Source organism: Dermochelys coriacea, chromosome 10 (genome assembly GCF_009764565.3).
Source record: "Dermochelys coriacea isolate rDerCor1 chromosome 10, rDerCor1.pri.v4, whole genome shotgun sequence".
NCBI classification, from domain to species: domain Eukaryota; kingdom Metazoa; phylum Chordata; order Testudines; family Dermochelyidae; genus Dermochelys; species Dermochelys coriacea.
In genome coordinates this window covers 23,232,960-23,254,294 of record NC_050077.1, presented here as the reverse complement: position 1 = coordinate 23,254,294, position 21,335 = coordinate 23,232,960, and the positions used below count along the sequence as shown (strand labels likewise).

The following is a 21,335-nucleotide window of genomic DNA, read 5'->3' as shown; positions in this document are numbered from 1 at the left end:
GACTTGCACAAAAATCTTGTACAACAAATAGTCATATAATTAAAAACTGCATATGCAGAAGGAGGTTGAAAGAAGATTGCATGGGCAACCCAACACAGGCATTTTCTAAATTTTGAGTGCCAGGGCTTTGCAACCCTAACACACTTTTAGTAAATTTTTTGGCCTGTAATTTCTTAAGTTGTTTTTAAAAAGCAAACTTTAAAAAAATTATATCGTGTGGACTTATACTGACCCCTTACATGGGTCTTCAGCAGAGTCAGAACACACAGCTCTTAAATCTGTAGCACAAAGCTCAATTCTTAAGCTACAAGTTACTGGCAGCAGTAGTAGGCTTTTATCTTCCAGGTGGATCACCTGCTACATGGCACATACTTTGCCAGTGGCTTACACAAATGTTTCATAGAAATCAAGGGAATTTGAGGAATCAGGAATCTTATGTTCTATCCTGGTTCTAAAGTACAGTCTATTTGCTACAAACAGCATAGCCAAGCATATAAATTAGGCACATTTATTGTGGAACGCAATTCCTGCTGCTGCTGCATTCTTCCTCAAACCCAGAGCTCTAGCGGCATGCCTGGGAGCACACTCCCAATATGTGAGAGAACTCTGAGCATGTGTCTACAGTGCAATTGAAAACCCACAGCTGGCCCATGCCAGCTGACTCAGACTAGCAGGGTTCAGGATATTTAACTGCAGTGTAAACTTCTGGGCTTGGGGAGCCTCCCATCTTACAGGGTCCTAGAGCCCGGACTCCAGCCTAAGCACAGAAGCGTACACTGCAATTAAATAGCCCTGCAGCCTACGCTACATGAGTCCGAGTCAGCTGGCACGGGCCAGCCACGAATGTCTAATTGCAGGGTAGACATACCCAGAGAGTCTGGACAGTATGCTTAGTGCAGATGGAATGTACAGAGATTTTTAACTCCAAGCCTCTAACAAGCTCTACTAAGCATGTGCAAATGGTGATTTTTCAAAATCTTAAAACTTGATCAAAACTAGAGGTATTTTCCTGGGGACAGCAGGAGGTCTCTTTGTCCACTGGAGCATCCCCCTTGCCAAATTTCAAGTCCCTACTTCAAAGAATGGAGGCACTAGAATGCCTCAAAAATTATGTGAAAAAAATAACATTGGCCACATGATCAATTATTCCCTAACATTCTTGGAAATGGCAATCATTTTGGTGAAACTTAAAAAAAAAAAAAGAAAAGAAAAGAAAAGAAAAGAAAAGAAATGAAAAAGTCAGGATGAGCCGGAGGGCACGCACAGAAAATTCTGGAATAAACAGTTAAAGTCAGGCAAAGTCATAAGCAATTGAAAACAGAGATTTACAATGGAAAGTATTAGGCAACCTTAAATACAGACATCACTACCAGCTTCACTTACAATACCACCTAAATAAACTCATATAAACTCATAAACTCATATAACTTTTCTAAAAGGTTACAATTCCACATGCAAGTCTGTTTCCATCAATTGGCAATGAAAGCTCTTTACATAAAGTAAATAAATCTGAGGCTACATTTTTGGAACCCAGTTCTCTTAACAGGAGACTGCCAATTGCTTGCTGCACTGGCTGCAGAGATGAGTTCCCATGCTCCAGCTTCACATGTAGAGCTGCAGTATTTATATGACTGTTTGCGGGGGGGTTGTAATGCAGCTTGATTTTTCATGTGTTTTTATTCTGAGCCAGGATCTTGAAAACCAATGTGTGCTTTATGCCCTGAAAGGAATCTCTTACCCATTAATCTATTATGTGACTAGTGTAAATTCCACATGCTCAGAAACCCAACAGAAAAATCAAGACAATTTCTAGATTTAAGGGTTATTGCCTTCAATCATTGATGTAACCCGATAACAATTTTCGATTTCTGTGAAGATCAGGGTCATAAATCAAAACTAAAACAGCTTTTGTCTTTTCCACACCAGGTTACAGAGAAGAGGGTCACTATCTGTGCTGATTAGGGTGACCAGATGTCCTGATTTTATAGGGACAGTCTTGAATTTGGGTCTTTTTCTTATATAGGTTCCTATTACCCTCCACGCCCTGTCCCGATTTTTCACACTTGCTGTCTGGTCACCCTAGTGCTGATTCTGGACAGGGTTAAAAACACTGGATCAAATTAAAATTCTTTCTTGTTGATTATGGTGAAGTTGTTTATAGAAAATCCCTGCTTCATCCCAAATCCTGGATCATCTTAAATGTGTGTTGCTTTTGTATAGGAAGCTGGTGAGAGTCTTCACTTCTATGTAACTCAGATGCTTATCATTTTCACACTGGCTGAAATGGCTTCTCCTCTGGAAAATCTACCACATAAACAAAGGCAGTGTTTTAAACCAAGCAAAATGGATTTTCTATGCAGCGTCAGTTTTCAGTTCAGCATCTAATATCAGCAGTCTGACTCAGGTCAGGTGGCAATCAGTCATGGGTTGGGCTGTAATTACTGAAACAGGCAGTACAAAGTAAAGACACAAGACTGCAATTCTACTGCCTAGAAACTATTCATCTGGGCATATTCCAAATAGGTAAGACAGTCAGAGAGATGTTTTTAAACAACATGCCTTTTAATCCAGTATGTTCCCCTTCCCACAATTTTCTTCTTCTCCTCTGGATTACTAATGTTTTGTTGTTGCTGTTGTTTGCTACTAGTTGTTTGCCAAAGTTGTCAAACTTTGGTCTCCAGAGCACTTCCAGGTGGTCTGAGGAGCTGCTTCTGTCATAACAATGAAGCATCTCTCAGTAAGTCTGGCTGCTATTTGCAGACGAGTCCAAAACACTTAAGCTTCCCAATGAATGTATGATCAACTAAATTAAAATTAATACATGCCTCTCTGTACCCTTCAGAACTGTGTTTGTCTTTGGTGTAAATTCAACCATGATTAAATCTACAGATAACACCAAAACTGATAAACAACAAATGCAAAGGAGGACACCGCTAGGCAGCACAGTGTCCTGGAGATAGAAGTGAAGGTGAAGCTGTAGGCAATAAGAGGAGATTCAATATTAATAAACGTGTAGTACTATACCCAGTGAACAGCTAATATAAAATGGGGAGACTGGGAACATTTTAAAGGGGCACTGTGAAATATTTTGTAAACCGTTTTTATAATACCTATTACCTGAAATAATTTTCAGAAGCTTAGAAATGTGTTTATTTTTCTGCTACTTTTCTCCTTCTCCATTCAGCAAACTTTATAATTAGCCATTTGTGTTTGTAATGTAATAAAACTCAGCATGGCCTGTTGTTCCTCTCTCAGGCTCCTTGATGATGTCAGTATGTGTTCATTAAATGCTGCCAGCAGGGAGAGATCACACTTGATTTTCTTTTTTTGATTTTCAATTTGTGCACCACACCAAATTGTTGACAATTAAAAAAAAATTAAACACTCAAATTCTAACAGTTTTAAAGTAGGTAACATGTGGAGCTCAAACAGGTTGGTACCTCACACACCTCTAATAGGAATCAAATAAAAAATCAAGTCTAGAAAATAAAATATTTCGGTATTTTTAACATGTCAGTAGCTGTCTGCTGACCTTGGCTGGATGTCTCCTCCTGCAGAGTCTGTTGTACTTGGTTAAACAGCTCTTCACTTGGACATTTCATTGCTATATAATATGAAGCAATTCTTATTTCCACATCATCATCGGCTGCTTGATATAGCCGGACTAATACAGTACGCTTTAAAAAAAAAAAGATGAAGGTACTTACTTCCCTAAAAGAGTTGAGGTGCATTAATTTCTAGGTATAAGCGGTTAGCCATTGCAATAAGCATTATGAGAAAAGTAAGTTGTTTTATATAACATCAACACACACACATATCTGTACAGCACAGCATCCTGTTCACAAAGTCCCAGGATGCTATACTATTACGCAGATTGGGATGGATCCATTGAGCTATAGGAGAGCATTAGCATTAACATTAATGATTTCAGGACTAGACCCCAATACAATAATCATTAATACAGTTTCAAGTAGCAGAATTTACTAGTCCAGGACCAAATCCTTGGTTCCTTATTCAGAGCCTGATCCTGCTAACACTTCTGTGTCTGAGTAACTTTTCTTCACATGAGCAGGTCTCCTTCCATATCTTACAGGCGGAAGGAAGTCATTTTGTCCACCCAATGTTTAGTTCATACAATGTCATTTATTCTTCTCTACTTAATGGTGCTCCACGTGACAACTGGGTTTTTCCAATGAGAATATAGCAATGAGTGGTTTAACCATATAACCCAGTTATACCCTTAAACTACACACAAAATTTCAAGAGATTTCAATGAGTGCTCTGTATTTGTCACAATGACAGGATCAAGCAGAGGGTTTGTCTACACTGGCACTTTACAGCACTGCAACTTTCTCACTCAAAGATGTGAAAAAACACCCCCCTGAGCACTGCAAGATTCAGCACTGCAAAGTTCCAGTGTAGACAATGCATCAGTGCTGGGAGCCACGCCCCTCGTGGAGGTGTTTTTTTGCGACTACACAAGCCATGTTAAAGCGCTGCCACGGCAGCACTGTAACGTTGCTAGTGAAGACATGCCCTAAGTGTGTCAGCATCGGAAGTAAATCAGTTAAACAAATGAGGAGGAAATGTTTTGTCTTTCTTAGTATACCTCAGAGTGTGAGTCCTCTCAAGCGTGGGAGGAAATTCCAGGTCTGTCTAGCAAGACATGCTATAGGCTAGTTTTGCTTCAGTAAGGCCTGCTGGGTAGGGCTTTATATTTTCCTGTGTGTACCAAATGCTGTGTCAACCATTTACTTCTCTCTAGCCATTTAAGAATGGGAATGTCTCAGTTGTAACTAGGCTTATCCATTGCATAAAGCTTCCAATACTTCACATTGCACAAAAGGAGGTTGGGGAGGAGTAGGAGGAGGTTAAAACAAAAAACAAAAAATCACATGAGCCTCTCCGGGGCTTCACCAAGGCAAGGTAAGCCAGACAGCTCAAGTTACCACCTTTTATCAATTCACCAACAGTTACCACAGTGGAATGCTGAAGTTATCTAAGCATAGTGCTACAGTGATACCTGCATTATTGCAATGTGGTAATTATATTGCACTTTCATTATGTTAAAAGGGACCTTTTACCTCCGAAATGATCACATTTGTCAAGAAAAACATCATAATGCTTTTTTTGTTTCTCCAACAAGAACACAATCCTTCCCAACCTCCCCTGCAGCAGAAAGAGTTCTGCTGGGAGATGCTATTATATTCAGTTCTTATTTGTTTGCACACTTCAGAATTATTTCACACAGGGGCACCATTTTAGATTGGGGGAGGGGGCAACTTTAACCATGATTCCAAGGGCTACTTAGGCACCTGAAAACTCTAGGTTTGTTTTTTTCCAGATAATAGCTTAGAAATTAGCTGATAGGGCTCTGTATCTAATTCCTATATATAAAAAAAGAAGATTAAATAAATATTAGACCCGCTCAGCTCTAATACTAACATGTTCTCACATCATGTATCAAGTCACTTAAGGGACACTGGTTAGGTTTTAAAATTTAATGTATATTTTTTGTTACTAACTCTTGAATACAACAATTGTAGAAAAATCTAGATTACTTTCTAACACTTTTTTGCAGTTCATCAAGCCTGGAATAGATCATTTCACTTTGGAAACATCCTACTAGGCAAGACTGCACCTGCCTGGGGCTCTAGAGGTGTTAAATGTTCAGTTAAAATGTAAAATTACACAGCAGCCATTGCTGTACAACCCAGCATGGGTAGAACCTGACACCTCTTGGGAATTAAGTGATCTCCTTTCATCTGACTCTCATTCTCCATCCTTCCTGACCTCTGTGCTGCTCTACATACTGTCAACCACAACATCCATCCCAACCTTCTGGGATCATTTGCTGGAGTTTCAGAGAACTGGTCGCCTTGGTTTTGCTCCCATCTACCAGAGTCCTCTTTTTTTGCAGCATGCAGCCAAGAGAGAGGCTGGTCTTGTCTGCTGGATAGGGAGATAGCCCTGAAAGACCTAGGTTCTGCTCCCCCCACGGACTTCCTGTCTGACCTCAGTGCTTTAAGGACAGAATTTCAAAAGCTTTTAGGCTCTCAAAGATGCAGCTAGATATCTAGTGGGGTTTACAAAGCACCAACCTTCTAAATGCATTTGAAAATCTCACTAGGTGCCTAAATACCTTTAAAAATATGGCTCTTAGTTTGTGTGTGCCTCATCTGTACAATGGGGATAACAGCACCCTCTACCTCAACGAGGGGCTGAGAGGAGAAATAAGTTAGACATTGTGAGGTGCAGCCTCAGATACTATGGTGATGGGGCCACATAAGTACCACAGGTAGAGTGGGAACTTCTCTATACACTGCTACCCTTCCCTGGCTTTGACCCCTTCTTTTCACCTACACCCCCAAATCTCCCCTTTTTCTGAATGTAACCTTGGCTCAATGCTTTGCTATATTTTTTCCTGAGTCCCCTGTGTTCTCTCTAAAACAACCCCTCCCCCCTCTCCCCACTCCACGGAGGGATTCCCCTTTTACAGGCTAAACTTCCATATCCTTAATTTGGATATTCCATATCCACCAGCCCTTTCTTATCTTAATCACCCTGCCTCTGTCTGTAAACAAAATACTGACTCCCTGCCCCGGGGCACCTCTCCTCTGCAGAACTTACACTTTCACACTAACGCTGTGCTGCAGTTCAGAGCTTCACCTGGGATTTTGCACACCTGTATGAAACTCGGGGGTGGGAGGAGGCTCCCACCCACCCCTGCCCCCCCAATTGGCGCCCCCTGATTTCACACAGCACTGATTCCAATACAACACCAGTAAACCATCAACCACTGAACACATCACTTACATTGGCAGCACAGGGAATGCGTCTGAAGGCCTGTATGGCAGCCAGGCGGATTTCAGTAGGGTTGCTTCTCAGGGATGCGCAAGAACTCAGGACAGGTGTTAGAGATGTTGCTGCCAGACCTGCATTTCCAATTGCTTTTAACACTAGCTGCAGCTGAAAATACAAAGCAACGTAAAATGGGAAACTGACATCAGGGCTGCTAAAAACATCCCATCACCTGCACAGATATTTTATTACTTTTATATTATCACATTTTCTTTCAAAATATTCTGCCTAAAACAGATCTCTGCTCACCATTTTATTGCCGCATGGAGAACTCTCAAAAATGAACCACAAACAAACATGAGCAGATCTGTAGATTGAACTGCGGAGAAAAATTGCTTGGACACAGGATGCAAAGGTATCATTTCAGACACTTCTGAATCATTGCTGTGTTTTTCTTGCAAAATTTCAGAACAGCGAATACTGAGAGCATCCTTGGAGATTGCCTGGAATCAATTGTTTAGATCGGAGAAGGTGATAGCAGAATATCTGCCTTTCTGCCAGAGGATCAGGCCGGGTCACAACTCAAAAGATTTGCAGGAATAGATATGTCAGTTCAGAGTGTAAAAAATTTGCACCCCTAAGTGACGCTGTGCCAGCAAAAGCTGATGCAGTTACACTGGTAAAAGAGTCCATATGCTTATATCGCTTATTTCATTCAGGGAACTAGTATAAAGTACAGTTCCACTAAAAGGGATTACCACTATAGTTCTACTGGCAAGCCCTTCCTGGTGTAGACAAGCCTGTACATACCCAGAGTTTGCTCTTCTATAAACAATATAACACCTTTTAAATGAAATTTGGTTTGGAACGGTGACGCTGCAAAAGTATCCAAAAGATACAGTGCACATTAATTTCAGTGTGAAGGCATAGATAATTAAACAAGTGGGGGAGGGGTCGATTTTAAAATATATAAAAGCTATGTCTCAGTTTGATTATCTATAAATCAAAATGCTGCAGGGTAAAATGCTTAGTGGTAAAGGTTTGGGGTTCCAAATGCCATGGCTGATTAAGTCATTTACCACAATGTTACCATGGTCATTTCCTATACTAAGCATAGAGGAAAGCGGAGGAATTTCAGAAACCAATGGGACGCAGTAACTGTAGGAAAATGACAACTTTTCAATAGCAAGCTCTATCCCTAGACTCCCTATACCCATAAGTTCAACTCCTCATAGGCTGACCCTCCTTGCATTGTTCGTAGAAACATACACAGGTTTAGTTCAGGAGTAAGTGCAGAGTTAAAATATGTAAGAAACTGCTATAAATGTGTGAGTTAAAGGTTTCAGAGTAGCAGCCGTGTTAGTCTGTATTTGCAAAAAGAAAAGGAGTACTTGTGGCACCTTAGAGACTAACACATTTATTTGAGCATAAGCTTTCGTGAGCTACAGCTCACTTCATCGGATGCATTCGGTGGAAAATACAGTGGGGAGATTTATATACACACACAGAGAACATGAAACAATGGGTTTTATCATACACACTGTAAGGAGAGTGATCACTTAAGATGAGCTATTACCAGCAGGAAGGAGGGGGGGAAAGGAGGGAAACTTTTTGTGGTGATAATCAAGGTGGGCCATTTCCAGCAGTTAACAAGAACTTCTGAGGAACAGTAGGGGGTGGGGTGGGGAGGGAGAAATCACATGGGGAAATAGTTTTACTTTATGTAATGACTCATCCACTCCCAGTCTCTATTCAAGCCTAAGTTAATTGTATCCAGTTTGCAAATTAATTCCAATTCAGCAGTCTCTCCTTGGAGTCTGTTTTTGAAGTTTTTTTGTTGAAGGATAGCCACTCTCAGGTCTGTAATCGTGTGACTGGAGAGATTGTGACCGCTATTCCTACCTACGTGCCTCTAGCTTTCACCCAGATCACACCACACGATCCATTGTCTACAGCCAAGCTCTATGGTACAACTTCATTTGCTCGAACCCCTCAGACAGAGACAAACACCTACAAGATCTCTATCAAGTGTTCTTACAACTACAAAACCCACCTGCTGAAGTGAAGAAACAGATTGACAGAGCCAGAATAGTACCCAGAAGTTACCTACTACAGGACAGGCCCAACAAAGAAAATAACAGAACGCCACTAGCCATCACCCCCCCAACTAAAACCTCTCCAACGCATCATCAAGGATCTACAACCTATCTTGAAGGATGACCCATCACTCTCACAGATTTTGGGAGACAGGCCAGTCCTTGCTTACAGACAGCCCCCCAACCTGAAGCAAATACTCACCAACAACCACACATGACGCAACAGAACCACTAACCCAGGAACCTATCCTTGCAACAAAGCCCTTTGCCAACTCTGTTCACATATCTATTCAGGGGACACCATCATAGGGCCTAATCACATCAGCCACACTATCAGAGGCTCGTTCACCTGTGCATCTACCAATGTGATATATGCCATCATGTGGCAGCAATGCCCCTATGCCATGTACATTGGTCAAACTGGACAGTCTCTATGTAAAAGAATAAATGGACACAAATCAGACGTCAAGAATTATAACATTCAAAAACCAATCGGAGAACACTTTAACCTCTCCGGTCACACGATTACAGACCTGAGAGTAGCTATCCTTCAACAAAAAAACTTCAAAAACAGTCTCCAAGGAGAGACTGCTGAATTGGAATTAATTTGCAAACTGGATACAATTAACTTAGGCTTGAATAGAGACTGGGAGTGGATGAGTCATTACATAAAGTAAAACTATTTCCCCATGTTATTTCTCCCCCCCACCCCACCGCACCCTGTTCCTCAGACGTTCTTATTAACTGCTGGAAATGGCCCACCTTGATTATCACCACAAAAGGTTTTCCTCCTTTCCCCCCCTCCTTCCTGCTGGTAATAGCTCATCTTAAGTGATCACTCTCCTTACAGTGTGTATGATAAAACCCATTGCTTCATGTTCTCTGTGTATGTATATAAATCTCCCCACTGTATTTTCCACCGAATGCATCCGATGAAGTGAGCTGTAGCTCACGAAAGCTTATGCTCAAATAAATTTGTTAGTCTCCAAGGTGCCACAAGTATTCCTTTTCTTTGTGTGAGTTAAAGGAGACTCAGACCCTATTAGTGTAGGTGGTTTACGATGCAGCTTGAGACATGAGATTCTTTTGATTGTGCATGGATATTAATAGAACTGTCCTAAGCCAAAAATATCCTCTCCCCCTCACCCATTGTACCATATTGTTGCTCAGCTGGTGCCTGGCCTGCCCCTCCTAAGATGGCTGCATTTCAATGGATCTCAAAAATCAAGCCACTTTTATTTAGGTGCCTTGCTTTGTGTTTGAACATCTTGGCCAGATCCTGTACAGTCCTTTGGGATGCTTCAAGACTGTAAATGTAAATTATTATTTTCATGAGAAGCTCATGCATGGAACATCAAGGAAAAAGCCCTTCCATTTTTTGAATGGCCTTTTAAAAGAAACCCAGCTTTAGTCAGAAATGCATGTGGAAGAGATTAAGAGAAGTCTGGCTTACTCTCAGGAAATAGTTCCTAATGGTGAGAGCTATTAGACTGTGAAATAGTCCCCCAAGGGAAATGGTGGAAGCCCTATTTCCCGAGTTATTTAAAACCAGACTAAGCACAGCACTAAAAGATACACAGTAGGGAGCAATTCTGCTCCTCCCTAGGAAAATGGACTCTACAACCTTATACAACAGATCTTTCCTGTCCGTCTTTCCATCTTCCTTCTCCGATTCTATTGCCCACAGGGCAAAAAAGTTCAGGAATGGAATTTTTATCTTAAAAGCTCAATTGAAATTCCCATTATATAAAACCTGGTGTTTCAATAACTGCTGTAAACAGAACTGAGGGTGAACAGATTGCTCAGATGATATGAAAAAAATAACTAAAACCAAGTGTGCTTTGCACATTGGGACCTTAAATTCCAGAAGGTGCAAAATACCTTGGCTAGCATAGCAGTTGGGGTCCTGCTACACTTACTAACTATCTGGTACACTGTCACTGTGGTCTCTAAGTGTGAGAAAGGAGCCAACTGCTTAGGAGGATGGCGAAACAGAAGGAAGATATTTCTTTAAGGTGAAGTGCAGTTAAAATGAAGAATCCAGAAATATGGGTTGAATTGCTCCAAGTCCAACAGAGAAATCACACACAATCAACTAACACAATATCATTTCCCCTTTCCTTGACAGGTCCTTCAACATCATGCCAGTCAACTCCAATCATGCTGTGACTCCCCAGAGTGCATCATCCGATGATATCACAGCTACCACTAACTGCATGAAACCAATCAAAAAGAAGGGACAGGTATATTATTTCTTGTGTGTTATCTGTAGTTTTAAAAGGTTTTTCATTTTATATCCAACAGCTTTTAAAATAATACGTTATAAATAAAATTTTAAAATCTGTAGAAAGGATAAATAAAGATCCAACACTCTTGTGCCTTTTTAGACAATTTTCTAAAATGTTTTGTTGTCTGAATACCCAAGAATGTCCATGAGGGCAACTCTTTTCTGGCCAACAAGTCTCTTTTGGCCATATGTACTACCAAAGAATATAGCTGAAATGAATAAAAGAACATGTGCTTGTAGATTCAAAGGTATCCATATTCTCACTCCATTGCATGTCATTTTCATCATACAGGTTCTTATTTTGATAATGTCTAAAGGGAGAAAAAGGGAGGGATGGCTGTTTGAAACTTGTCTTCAGGGTTACTCCACTCTTGTCTAACTCACTGTTACCTGGCTGAGTCCTGATTCTTGCAAGGTGCAGTTTCCTCCCAAGTATCCTTCCAGAATACTTGTCACCATCTGTATTGCAGGCAGAAGGTCACAGGCGCTGTTAGCTGAACAGAAGTGATGCACCAAAGCAGTTATTCCTAAGAAGACACTCCGACTTGCTCCTGGTGACTGCAGCAAAGGCTGTAAAGCAAGACAAGAATGACAGGCTGCTTAAAAAGTGAGAGCTTTCTATTTATTATAATACCCTGAGCACTCTGACGGCATTTACATCTTCACAGAGATTTACAAGCATTAATTAATTCATCTTTGTACACTCTTCTGAAGCCACCAAAAATAACCCCCACTTTCAAATACTGGCTATTGTGTCTTTGAAAGGTATTCATAAAAAGCATGCAGGGGAGACTCGGAGGAAAACCCTAGATGATATGGAGAAAAATCTACCACTCTCATATGTTTAAGTGAAGACTGAATTAGTACGATCTGCGAGAGGACTCAAGGCCATTCTACCAAGTGAAATGCATCCCAAGACACTCCCAGTGCTTAGAACACTCACATAATTTACGTTGTAAAATATACTGCCTGTCCCCATAGCAATGGGCTCTCCAAGTCAAGATGAAGCTGCAGCAAATAGAAGCTGTTGATGCAAAGGTGCTGTACAGTGCACGGAGGAGATTAATACAAGTGGCCATTGTCCAGCACTCTCAACAGGGGAGTGCTTTAAATTAAGGATACCAGCGCAGTGAGCATGTAATTTAGGTTGGCTATAACATTATCACCTACACTTTTATTGAGGTGTAGCAATGGTGCAGTATTTCATAATGAGTCACATTTTATATTAAGGTTCCTCTGATAAATAGCTTATAAAAGATAATCAATGACTATAACAATTTATTAACCATTTATTAGTTTGTTATTGTGTCCGACAGGTTGTTTATAACCAGCAGCACCTACCACAATGGGGTTCTGATCTAGGACTTGGTGCTACAATAATACAAATAATAAAGAAACAAATAACCTAAAACACATGTTAGTGTGTTACAGATGGTTATATAATTATGCCTGTAATATGCTTACAACACCTATAAATCATTTGTTAGCTTTTTATAAAAGGAACTTAAATATAAAGTGTGATCCATATATCTTACAGGGCTCAATCCTGCAGACCATAACTCTAGTAATTCTATTGAATTCAGTGGGACCAGGACCAGTTGAGGCCATAAGGACTGCAAGATCAGGCCTATGGTTATGCACAGTTTGCATCTGTTGTGACTTGTTTTCTTTTTACAGCACCACGCTACTGAAATTTTCTCTTCCTGCCACTTTGGCAGCTGCTATTTGTTTTTTAGATGCAACCAGCTCTATAGGAGAGACACACCATGAGCACTCTCGTGTACACACCCTACTTTTGTTCTTTCTTGTAAAAGCAGTTATTATAAATAAATATGATAAATGAATGATTACTGTTTGTATATACAGAATCGTAACAGGGCCCCTACGCTGTAAATGTGAATACATATAGGTTAATGCCTGACAGGATGGTATGTTATTTTTCTCCTAGAAAATAACTGGAGTTTGCAGTTCAGCACAGAAATTTTAAAAAGTGCCCTCTAGTAGCAGGTCTCTGTTGCACTTACTGGCAATCAAGCAGTTTCTGATTGCCCTTTATGTAATAAGAGACCAGCCAAGAACTTTTCAAACCTCTCCCAATTTAGCTTTCTAAATAGAAAGTTAAACGCTGCTGTAGCAACGTTGCAAACCCAGATCCAATCAGCAGACTGAGAGCAGCCGTAAGAATCCTGGGAGGAAAGGAGAGAAAGAGCAGGTGGAGAGGGTGAACAGAGGAAGAAGAAATGGAGCAGGAAAAGCATCGGGGGGGGGGGAACGGCAGGAGCAAGCAAAAGACAGAAAAAAAGCTACTGCTGAGGGAGGGAGACTTTGCATAGAAAGTTGTAGTCCTAGCATTCTAAGGACACTAACAAATTCAACCTCATCTCTTTATGGAGGTCAGTGTGTAATGAATTTATGTGCATCTACCAGAGCTGTTCATTTCATGCACATCAGTCAATATTTTAACGTACCATACAATAAATTTCAATGTGAGTACTTATATGAGTAAAGAGACACATGTGTTTTCAGGAACAGAGCCCATATGTTTACATGGGAACCTACTCTGAACTGTTTGTATTCCATAATCATTAGCAAATTCTTTCCCACTGCACAAACTTGCCATGAATTGTAAACATTTCTCAACTACAGGCATTTTGGAGAAGAGGAGCACTGGAAGCTAAGTGGGTCCAAGACACAAAATATGTTTCTATTTGTCCCATAAAGCTGTAGTCAAACCCCATATTTCCATACACCCTGAAGTAAATATGGTTGTAAATATTAAAAAAAAAGTAAAAATATATAAAAAAAGTAAATATTTTCAATATTGTTGAAAATCCCATAATTTAAGCAATGACCCAGAAGACTAAATGAGCTGGATATGAATGATCTGAAGTAGGAATTCTGGAAAACCTTCAAAGCTCTGGCAGCTGTCACTTTATTATTCTGGCCTGTAATTGTTTGATAGAGAACAGCAAGTTGTGAGAATGATTCTTCATGAGTCTGACCAATAAGTGGGCCCTTTGCTGCCAAGCCAAATAGACCCAGGCAGTTATTTTACTGTTTAAAAATAATTTGCAATTGCTGACTTTCCCTCAAAGTTAACTCAGGCTTCTCAAACACAGTCAACTACAGAAGTAGCTATTAAGCTATCCGCACCTGAAATGGAACAGGACAACCTCAGGAAGAATGTACCAGGCCCAAGTTCTCACTCACTGGGCACAGATATGTCAGACATTCACAATCCCCCTGCATAAATCCAGCAAGAAGATTCTGCCATGAGTTAGCGACATTGCCTCCTGAATCATTAGGCTTCTCTACCCCATTAAAGGCAAGAAATAGAATTTCCCTCCTTTCTCCCTTCAGTGGCTATGAGATACAACACACACACATAGAGCCAGTTTCCAGGGTACCCCAACCAGGAGCAGCCTGTAATTTCTACACTTTGGTCTGATGCTGGCTGTGGGCAAAAGAATCTGTGCAACTTTTCCTGTCTGCCTCCACATGCTCCATCTGGCTTTGATGTTGCTTTCTCCACCAGGGTATTTGGGATTTATTATAGCGGAAAACTGGAATAATTCCCATGGGACTTTTGTGTACCAAATAAATGAGTCAGGAAAAAATGTTAGCCAGCAAGAAATGCTAAAGGTATAACATGCCCCATTGCTTCCCTTCCTACACTTGGTCCCCTGTTCATTGCAGGGGCTGTGGAAGAATGGCCATTTTTCCATAGATAAGTTTGGGACATTTTGTACCTTGGTCAGAATTTGGTCTATTATTTATTTTATCTAGCAGTCTTATTACCTTGTTTTCCAGTCACTAAAAAAACCAAATCACAAGTAATGCTGCTGAGGCAGAGGAAACTAAGTGAGAATTGCTGCAATAGCTTTCTCCTTTTTACAGACACCCATCTCTATTCATGATCCCAGAGTAGAAATATTACAAGGCAGGTTGCTCATTCCAGTCTGCACAGATGTAGGAAGTACTTGGAATATTGCAAACACATTGCCAGTTTGCTCAATTTTTAATTCAATCCTGAGCTCAATTTTGCATACCCAAGAAATGTGGTTACTTCTTCAGAGAAGCACACAAACTGAACCAAATCTTTTGAGGCCGTCCCGTCACTAAAAAAAAGCCCATTTACAGCAGTTTCAATAATAATGTCCTGCAGAAAGTGAAGCCCAAAGAAGTGGGCACTGTGCAAATGTAAAAACCATAGAGCATTAGAGCCCTTTAGGGTGTATGTAAAATTCCCTGTATCCTTTCCTCCAAAACTTGGAAAATGATACATGAAAGGTGACAAATGCCATTCTGAGCTGAAATGTGTGGTGTACATGGTAATCCACATAGGGACTGTATTACATATTACCTTAGGGGAAAACCACACCGTAAAAATGTGAATACTCAGCACATGTAATCAACTAATAAGCCAAAATCTGAAAAGTAGCTGTGAGCCTGGAATGTCTGTGGGTGTTCATTATAATACTCAAGAAAAGGTGCTGAATTGACAGCACTGGAGAATGAAGCCCTCTATCCAAAAAATAGGGACAGCAGAACCTGCAAGAGTAGCAGCTTCCTCACACTGTCCTGCCTTTGAACCTCTACCTTGACCCACAGAGAGCACCCACGAGGAGCCAGTTCAGTCTCTTCCCTTCTATGACTATGCTGGCGGTTCAAATCAAATGCCAGTAACTAAAGGCTCTTTGCACCCTCTGTTGGAGTCTTACATGAAACGAGCTGGTAGTTTCAGTCCACTCCCAGAACACATCACTAAAATCACCTCTAGAAGCAGAGTTTCGTGTAAATCTGAGTGTGAGTGAGACTAATAGTCTAAATGCCAGGGCTAGGAACCAGATGGTTTTAATGATAAAAAGAAAAAATTGTTTGCTCACAGCAAGAGAGTTGATCATGCCTGTGGTGGGCTCAGGAATGAATGACAATGACCAAAGGAAAGATTCCATTTTGTCCTCCTCCACTTCTTTTGCAACAATAATTTCTTTCATCAGGACAACACAGGCCTCTGTAGCGCACGATGGGAGAGCATCTACTAGCGGCTGCCTGAAACACAACAGAAAAACGTCAAAACCTACATGAACTGAAGTACCTCAGAGTCAAAGAATATTTGCCTTCTGTCTTCCTGAGACTGAGGTTGCTTCAATGGAAATAAAAGCCCACTAAAAAACTGAGGGGCATATCCTGATCCTACAAAAGTCACTGGGAGGTTTGGCATGGATTTCAGTGGGTGCAGCACTGGACCTCCTAGGCCAAGATTTTCAAATGTGGCTAGTGATTCTGGGCATCCCAAGTTTTTTGTCTTCTCAAGGGACTTGATTTTCAAGAAAGGTCTTAGCGTCCCTCTCTCAAAAATAGATTCCTCTAAGATGTCTCAAATTGGGCACCTAAAAACTGAAATGTCTCAAATCTTAGTCATTTATGTCTGCAGTTCAGAATTATATCACTTGGGAAGGTGTTTATTGCTAAACTGAAAAAAGGCATTTATATAGCAGAAGAAGAATGTCCACACAGGGGGCTATACTGGTGTAGCTATACTGGTATAATTGGTAAGACTTTCCCATGTAGATAAAGCCTTAGACTACTATCGGCAGAAGATGACCTACAGTTATCTGAAGAATAATGTAGCTATTTGTCAGCATGAGAGAAATTAAGTTATTTAGGGTTTTTCTTATAACTAATGTAGAGTTATTGCCAATTTTTCATGTTTGTGTCAAGTGAAGCATGAATCATTGTTACAAATCCAGAGCAGCTGTACAGAAAATTTAGTCTAAGCTAGATAATATTTTGGCCTGAAAGCACATTAAATGCCTGTTTCTATGCTTGCAGTTCTCAATATATTTACTTGTATTTGTTAAGAAAGCCCACATTGTCGGAAGGAAGAAGAAAAATAAGATTATAGGCCTGATCCCACTCTTACTGAAGTTGAAGGACCAACTAATTGACCAAAATAGCATAGAACTAAGCCTTATCAACGATCCAAACCCTCAGATCTGAACCATCCCCAACATTAGAGATGTTTGGACCTTGATCTAAATGTTGTGAGTGAGGCCCAACTCTAGATTATATCAAGGAAATAATTTCCATCTAAAAGTTTCTTCAATCAAAACTGGGTCAGCATTTTCAACCACATTTTTGTGGACATTGGTTGAGGGTTTTTTTAGTCAGCTCTGGAAAGGCTAGAAAGGGATTTTTGACCTTCTTTGCATGCAATCAGCATTGTTGGTGAAAGAACATTCCATTAGGAAGGATATAATTTTAGGGTTAGGCAAACTGGTTTGGATCAGTTAAGAAAAGACCAAAACTTTTGCAAAAAATAATCCAAAAGTTCTGTTCACTTTTAAAATTACTTTTCTTTTTCACCTTCCTCTGCTATTGTCATGGTATTTCTGGTGGGACTGAAGGAAAGAAGTGGCAGAAATCTCATAAGAAATTTTTTTTTTTTTTTAATAAGGTCTCCTCCAGACCAATTTTGCAGCCTCAAAAGGTTTGATCCTGTTGGGTTAAGCATCTGTTTGGTACTTATCTTGAGTTACACCAAACCTCAGAACCTTTTAATGTGCCCACAACAATAATCATTTGACAATGTCCAGGTATTCTGATTTCACCAAGGTAGGATTCTCCTTGCCCTGATTCCAACCAACACGTATGAATAATTTCCAGATTGTTTGATTTATACTAACTAAAGAGGAATAGCTGGACAAGATGCATAAAAATTGAAACAAAAATGACTTGTTTGGGCATGCAAAAATGTCAAGACTGAGACAATGTTTTAGAAACACAACACTCCCAGAGAACTGAACAAAAATAGCTGGACTCCCAGTGTCTAGGGAAACCCTTAAACACACACAGAAATATCCCATCCTCCACTCCACCAATCACATTTCCTGCACAATTGGCACTGTTAATCTGGGAACAGACATAGATGGATGTAAAACAAATTGAACACATCAGCTTTGGTGAACATCAATCAAGATTTGTTTCTCTAATGAAGCACATCAGGAGCAGCTGCCACTTTTAATTCATTCCACATTGGAAAGTTCATAATGTTCCCAGCGGGATTTTCCCTACCGCAATTTTCCATATTTTTCCATTATGGTAGGTGCCTAACAACATAAATCTTGATTTACATCCAGATGGTGGAAGCATGACCTGAGCTTCCCATTGGTATTGTTCCTGGAATGGCTGGAAAATTCTCTTTGCGAGGAAGTGGACAGAGAAGGCAACTCTGCACACTGTGCTGGATCAATGACCAGCACTGATAGGGCATTTCTAGTGGAAAAGGCTTTACACAGATACCATTAACAGTGGCCACTTTTATCAGCACTGGCATTAAATACCAAACACATCAAATTGGGAACTGTAAAAGATACACATAAAACACCCTTGAAACAGAAACAGAAATCCTCTTCTACATGCTCCCTCTTCCCATACTATTTGTACTGTTTTTAATGGACTCATTTACTGTATTTAATTCAATTTAATACACCCATGCCCTCTAGATTTCTGGGCCAAATTCTTGCCTCTTTACATTCATACAGCTGTGCTGACTTTGACTCTGTGGGCCTGAGTCTCTTTTCACCTCCACTGGTGTAAGTCAACACCATTAGAGGCAGTGGAGTTATACCAGTTTAATACTGATCAAGTTTGCAGATGACACAAAAATTGGGGGAGTGGTAAATAATAAAGACGTCAGAGGTCACTGATTCAGAGTGAACTGGATCGCTTGGTAAGCTGGGCGCAAGCAAACAATGTGTGTTTTAATACCGCTAAATGTAAATGTATTAATCTAGGAACAAAGAATGTAGGCCATGCACACAGGATGGGGGACTCTACCTGGAAAACAGTGATTCTGAAGAAGATTTGCAGATTGTGGTGGATAATCAGCTGAACATGAACCCCCAGTGTGATGCTGTGGCCAAAAGGGCTAATGCAATCCTGGGGTGCGTAGCAAGGGAACAGAGAGATTATTATGAGTAGGAACAGAGAGATTATTTTACCTCTGTATTTGACACTGGTGCAAAATGCTGCTGAAATACTGTGTTCAGTTCTGGTGTCCACACTATAAGAAGGATGTTGATATATTGGAGAGCGTGAAGAGAAGAGCCACAAGAATGATTAAAGGATTAGAAAACATGCCTTATAGTGATGGACTCAAGGAGTTCACTCTATCTAGCTTAACAAAGAAGGCTAAGGGATGAATTAATTAGTATTTAAGTACCCACCTAGGAAATAAATATTTAATAATGGACTCTGCAATCTAGCAGAGAAAGGTAGAACACGATCAAGTAGCTGGAAAATGAAGCTAGACAAATTCAGACTGGAAGTAAGGCATATATTTTTAACAGTGAGAGTAATTAACCATTGAACAATTTACCAAAGGTCATGGTGGATTCTCTATCCCTGACAATTTTAAAATCAAGATTGGATGTTTTTCTAAAAAGATCTGCTCTAGGAAGTTCTATGGCCTCTGTTATACAGGTCAGTTTAGATTATCTCAATGGTCCGCTCTGGCCTTGGAAGAGAAGAGAATCAGACCTGCTAGGTGGCAAAATATAAGCAGGGGCTGTATAGTGTTCCACTCATAGAACAGGTTTCAGAGTAGCAGCCGTGTTAGTCTGTATTCGCAAAAAGAAAAGGAGTACTTGTGGCACCTTAGAGACTCACAAATTTATTTGAGCATAAACTTTCGTGAGCTACATCTCACTTCATCGGATGCCTCATAGGAGATACTACCATGGTTATCATTTATATTACAGCAGCATCTAAAGGCCCCAACAGAGATGGGGGCCCCCACTGTTCAGGTCACTCCAAAAAACACATTGTAAGAGATCTTCCCTGCCCCGAAGCACTTACAGTCTAAACAGACAAGTCACAAAGAATGGGAGAAAGGAAGCATTGATATGCCTGTTTTACAGATGGAGAATTGAGGCCCAGAGAGATCAAGGGACTTGACCAAGGAGTCCAGAGAGTTTGTAGAAAAACTGGTCACAGAATCCAGATCTTCTGAATCCCAATCCAGCATCTTAACTACAAGACCATTGATCCTGTCTGAAAGCACATCTCAAAACACATACCTGTGAACCCAAGACAGGGCTTTGCCACTGACCGTTTGAGAAGCTTATTTCAAATATGAGCCAGCAGATTCCTTTCTTTTGGATAGCTATGCAAGTCTTCTTGTGAACTTACCACTATATTCTGTCACAGAAATCATCTGGCTTTGTGAGAAGTGGGTCTTGGAATTGCTTGAAGACATTCTGATACATACTTTGGAAAGTTATTGAGATGCATGCTTGAAGGGGAACATCATCTTTTGGTCATTGAAATGAGACTCACAGTAGAGCAGAGCAGAAATTAACACAACTATTCTGGCGTATGATATGATCAAAATAAAGGTAAAGGAAATACATTTCTTTGCCTTAAAAGAATACAGCTGATCACTGTTAAAGGGATCTTACCAGTTGTCCCTGCATTTAAATGAAGATCTAAGCCAAAGGCCTATTAAAGTGTCAGCAGAGAGACTTCGAAGCTCAAACACCAGAGTCATGAAGAGGTCTGCAGTCTAGAAATAAAGGACAAGGTACAGGTTATATAATAGTTATAGAGGAAGCATGGTTCAGTGGATAGGGCACTGGAGTAGGATTTAGCTTAGCCACTGAGCCTGCAGTGTCATCTTTGGCTACCCCGTTCTGTGTTTCTGCCTCTCTTTTGGTCTGTCTTTTCTATTTAGATTGTAATCTCTTCAGGAAAGAGACTGTTTCTAATTGTCTGCAAAGTCCCTACCACAATGGGGTCCAAATCTTAGTTAGGGGTCTTAAGGCACTACTGCAATACAAATCAATGACAGTGTAACTGAATATAATTTAGAGCAGGGACCATCTTTTTGTTCTGCGTTTGAACGGCACCTGTTTACAGTGTTCTTATAGCAGTTTTGGTCCCAGGATATTAGAGGGACAAGATGAGTGAGGTAATATCCTTTATTGGACAAATTTCTGTTGGTGTGAGAGAGAAGCTTTTGAACTACACAGAGCTCTTAGATACAGCAGCTACATCTAGCACACAGCACCCTGCACAACAGGGTGCTGCTGCATGACTGCGGCTCCTAGGCATTACTACAATACAAACAACACAATAACAAAGTATAA

General features: G+C 40.4%; 1 protein-coding gene across 4 annotated transcripts in view; it reads right to left on the bottom strand.

Annotated features, from left to right (window-relative positions):
- Positions 1–21,335, bottom strand: part of LOC119862732 — a 165,502-nt gene that overhangs the window by 109,944 nt on the left and 34,223 nt on the right. For all 4 annotated transcript variants that reach the window (XM_043493431.1, XM_038419951.2, XM_043493430.1 and 1 more), the window contains exons 9-13: positions 20,649–20,752; positions 16,071–16,236; positions 11,575–11,754; positions 6,817–6,969; positions 3,533–3,677 (exon numbers count right to left, since the gene is read on the bottom strand). In XM_043493431.1, coding sequence (XP_043349366.1) covers positions 3,533–3,677; positions 6,817–6,969; positions 11,575–11,754; positions 16,071–16,236; positions 20,649–20,752 — 748 coding nt within the window. The remainder of the gene's footprint in view (positions 1–3,532; positions 3,678–6,816; positions 6,970–11,574; positions 11,755–16,070; positions 16,237–20,648; positions 20,753–21,335) is intronic.